The sequence below is a fragment of the Dermacentor andersoni genome, chromosome 5, assembly GCF_023375885.2.
Source record: "Dermacentor andersoni chromosome 5, qqDerAnde1_hic_scaffold, whole genome shotgun sequence".
Classification (NCBI taxonomy): Eukaryota; Metazoa; Arthropoda; class Arachnida; order Ixodida; family Ixodidae; genus Dermacentor; species Dermacentor andersoni.
In genome coordinates this window covers 28,958,501-28,962,733 of record NC_092818.1, presented here as the reverse complement: position 1 = coordinate 28,962,733, position 4,233 = coordinate 28,958,501, and the positions used below count along the sequence as shown (strand labels likewise).

Sequence of the window (4,233 nt, the reverse complement as noted above, 5' to 3'; positions counted from 1 at the left end):
CAAACGCCAGAGGACGCAGGCGCAAAAAAAGGAAATGTTGTAGTGAATTCTGCTCAATCGTTTTACAAAATAATAATTATACGCCCAAATTTCGCGTGTTTCTTATGCATAAAAACAGAATTTATCCAAGACACGAACCGTGCTTTTTGTTCTTCATCCGTACTGCCATCAACACCAATCACCATTCGTCCATCGAGCAGAAATCAACGACACCAGCGGTGTGCCAGCGGGAACGTCTAACGTCTCGTGAGCGTCGGCTGCGGCGGTGTTCTTGTGTGTGAGAAAGGTGAGTCACGTTCTTAAGCGAAGCTTGGAGTAATTGACTTGTGAGCGCGATGAGGTTCGCTAAAAAAAGCAGTTTGCGGCTGTATATGAGGCGGCTAGACGCGCACAATGCGAAAAGCATGCCCCCTCAAGAAACGCGTAGCAAGAGGGCTGTACTAGCTGTACTTTCTTGCTTTCCCCACCGAGAATGGCATAATCTTTGTTGGTTGCGTTCCGTGAAAATAATCAAACGACGCGAAGTTGCCATTAACTTGCACCGGTTCACGGCTGTGCACTGCGCTGCGACTCGCAGCTTGTCAGACGCCATCGAGACGCTGCGTCTCGGTTTGCGAGGGTAAACCGTTCTTAGCGCTGTTTGCGATAACCGCGGTATCGGCGTTTCATTTCGGCGAATAGTTAGTGTTCAAAAACGCTCAAGGTCAATATCGGGAATTGCGCATTTCAGGAAAATTCCGGTTCCGAGAAAATTGAATTCCTAACCTGCGCTTATATGACCGCGTGACGGTTGACGCTGCATTCGTTGGCTCGTTCTAGACGCTGACAAACGCTGAAAAGAACATAATAGACGCCACGCCGATTCAGACTGAAAAACGGCGTTCCGGGGACGGGCGCTACCTAAATAAAGAAAAGCAAGACGTTAGGCGCGCTGTAGCCAAGCTTTGCTTGCTCGTTTCCCGTATAGAGTAAGGGCTCCTGAATATTTTAGTAATATTGCTTGAAAACAATCGCATGTGACATAAACAGCGAGCGTAGCTTATTGCGTTTTGTACTTCAGTGAGCTGTGTATCTACGGCGCACGGACGGACGGTGGTGTATACGTCCGTGCGGATTGTTTATACAGAAAAGTAACGATGGGGAAAATTTCCCAATGACTACTGCATGTACTTATTGCGGCGGCCGTGTTGGGAAGTACTGCGCATTCATGTAACTTTCGGTTCCTTATTATTTTTTCGTGGCGGAATACATTGCACAACTTATTGTCGCGTAGGCGTGGCGTGGCGTACATTTGAACAAAGGCCTCGTATTTGGACGTTTTGAAATGATCTTTACCACGCTTATGTGAACTGCTATTTTGCCTCCAAATGCACTCCCTATACTGAGTACATACAGGGGTGTTCAAAAGTTCACAGGCCGCGATGCCATGAGATTACATATGATGTACAGGGGTGTTCAAAAGTTCACAAGTCGCGATGCCATGGGATTACATAGGATGATGGCCTGGGAACTTTTGGACACCTCTGTATGTGGTCTTAACATGTATTCTTGTGTATGTCTGACTTTTATGGGTCAGAGGTCAGAACGTGTCGGTGGTTTCATATTGTGCATCGGTTCGCTATTCATTCAAACATATTACTTCTACATATGTTTTTGGTAATTAACGAAGCGTGCACTTATTGACATTTTCAGAGCGTGCTGATGCCATGCCGTCCGGCGGTCCAAGTTACGGCAGCTACTGCTGTGTGTCGTGGTGCTTCAACAACGGCAAAACCCAGAAGAAGCCAGGAACGAGTTTCTTCCGCATACCACGGGACGGCAGGTGCGTTAAAGCTCCTGTATGGTTTGCATGTCTTCACGCTGACTGTTTGTCCTTACTCAGTAAGGGGCACAATAAAAAAAATCACTATTCAAGTAGTTCCGCTTTCCGCTGATAGTTCATTGCCAATGCAGGATGACAGCATGGATGCAGTACGCTGGAAGAGACGATCTTCTGAGTAAGCCGGGCAGCGTATTGTACGCAACCTACAGAGTTTGCAGCGACCATTTCACTGCTGAAAGTTTCATGGACCCTGGGCATACAAGGCTTACAAAAATGGCTGTGCCGAGTGTGCACCCAGTTGCACCTTGTAAGTAGTTGACAAAAACTCGATTCTATGCAATAGCAGCAGTGGCGACAAATAATTTCGAAGGTGTTTGCAGCCGATGGACGAACCTCGCTGTGGGAGCAGTATCTCTTCGAAACTCCTAAATTCTCTGAATTGTGGGCTATTACCTTCCTTGCAGCTAGACATTTGCCATTTTAATGCTGTTGGCCTGTCTAACTTGTTTTGAAAGACCTCTAAGGTCTATTGCACGTTTACTTGAAGTATGCGTGTACTTGTATATATACCTCACACCAATGTAACGTTGCGCTATTGATAATTCCACAGATCATAATTGCTTGCTTCTCAGTTGGTTGCTTCTCTACTCTTTTTTTCACCTGCCAAGCAATACGCTTGGAAGTGCTGTTTAATTTTTCCTATGCTACAAGCTTTGCAACTTGTACCAACTACACATATATATATGCAGGTTCTTTGAGCGTCGCTTCTACTAGTGACTGCCACATGACTGCAGAAGCTGCACTACAAGGTGAGGATGAGGTTGTTTCTTTTTTAAACATGTTACTGACAAATCGTTGGTGTTTCGTTTCTTCAGGATCTGCGGAAGAGGCTTCGAACAGCGACCCCCACACATTGAGGTGCCCTGATGAGCAGGGTGAGTTCAGCGCTGAGATTGCTTTTTTTGCGCGAAATTGACTGCTTACCAAACCTCTGCAGTTGGCGACTGCCTTGTAGCTGGCAAAGGGGCATCTGCTGATCTCGGCCTGCTGGAGGAAACCTTGACCAATCGTTCAGTTGTGACAGAAGGAACTTCTGTGATCGGTGAGTTTGATGTTGATTTCTGCGACAGATTGTATTGATACAGAGATTTCCGCAGGCACCTTGCAACTTTCTTCCGACAGCAGTGTCCGAGGCGCTGAACAAGATTCACAGGACGCCCTAGAAGATGTGTCTGCCAACAGCTCCATGAATGAGTGCCCTACTGCAAATGCTAACTATGCCTTTATTGTAGCTGTCTTTCACGTGATACTTTATGTTCAGAACATTCTAAGCAAACTGTCCTCAAAAGGACACTGTGGGTGCAACAACAAATTGTTAGAATGAGCTCTCAATGATGCTTTTAATTTTTTTAGTGTCATTCTGTCACAACAGGAACGATGGAACATTTCTTTTCCAATTGTTCTGCATGACTCCACAAGAAAGAGAATATGTGTGCCACAATTTAGTGGTTACTTAAGGAATAAGAGCTTGGAAATTCAAAGGAAAAATTAATCGTTTAATCGACTACCAAATTGCCACCGCCAGCTGAGGGAAGCTTACGCACACCTGCATTCGCATCGTTATGAAATTATCGCGCATGGCTCTCCGATTGTACATCTGACACAGTCTGTAAGCACACAGCACGGTTCTGTCTACTGATCCTTCCAAATGCCGCGCTCGTCCGTGTCTCTTCTTGAGTCGTCTCTTTGGCGCTTTAGTACATCAGTAACATGCACCAACTAGCCCAACAAAAACTTCTGCTGGAAGCAGAATGGAAGTGCATTAGGAACCTGCAACATAAATGGGCTCCTTTGGAAGCAGTGCAGACTATTAAGGAGCTATTAAATCATTCTTTGTATTGCCTGCATAGCTTGAAATTAGGATGTGTATAATTTAGGCTTCTATTTTCCCATGACTACATGATAAATCTCGGTTTATGAAGTTTTGTGGAATGGGGTGTTGGGGGGGGGGGAAGTTGGGCATCTTGGTATCTTGGGTTTGAAAAATCGAGGAAAATGCTTGTGCGGAATTATTTGCTGTTCGCTTTTACATTGATTTCTTTTGTTCATTGCAGAGCTTTCCTGCGTGCCAACGACAAGTTGTGCATCAAAAATGTACAAGCAAACCATCAAACGTCTCCAAGCCAAAGTAGCAGCACAGCGGAAAACTATCAAAAGACTGCTGAGACAGCCTCACAAGTCACCGTCATCGACTACAAAGGCTCTTGGCATTATCCGACCATACGTCACCGAGGAGGTTTTTAAACTTCTTTCGACACATGTTCGCTTGAGGCCAAAAGGCAAAGGCAAGCGGTTTCCCGTTTGGTTGAAGAAATTCGCTCTTCACCTAAACTTCCGTGGCCCGCGAGCAT

General features: G+C 45.6%; 1 protein-coding gene across 2 annotated transcripts; it reads left to right on the top strand.

The window, feature by feature from the left end:
* The first annotated feature begins 222 nt into the window (after positions 1–222).
* On the top strand, positions 223–3,107 carry LOC129384534 (uncharacterized). Of its 2 annotated transcripts, none has more exons than XM_055070055.2 (6): positions 223–286; positions 1,693–1,822; positions 1,954–1,997; positions 2,572–2,631; positions 2,698–2,757; positions 2,820–3,107. In XM_055070055.2, the coding sequence occupies exons 2-6, from the start codon at positions 1,707–1,709 to the stop codon at positions 2,960–2,962; spliced, it is 423 nt and encodes a 140-aa protein (XP_054926030.1). In that variant the 5' UTR covers positions 223–286; positions 1,693–1,706; the 3' UTR covers positions 2,963–3,107. The 2 variants fall into 2 exon arrangements, with proteins under 2 accessions (XP_054926030.1, XP_054926029.1); XM_055070054.2 differs by having other exon boundaries at positions 1,954–2,129.
* The last annotated feature ends 1,126 nt before the right edge of the window (positions 3,108–4,233 follow it).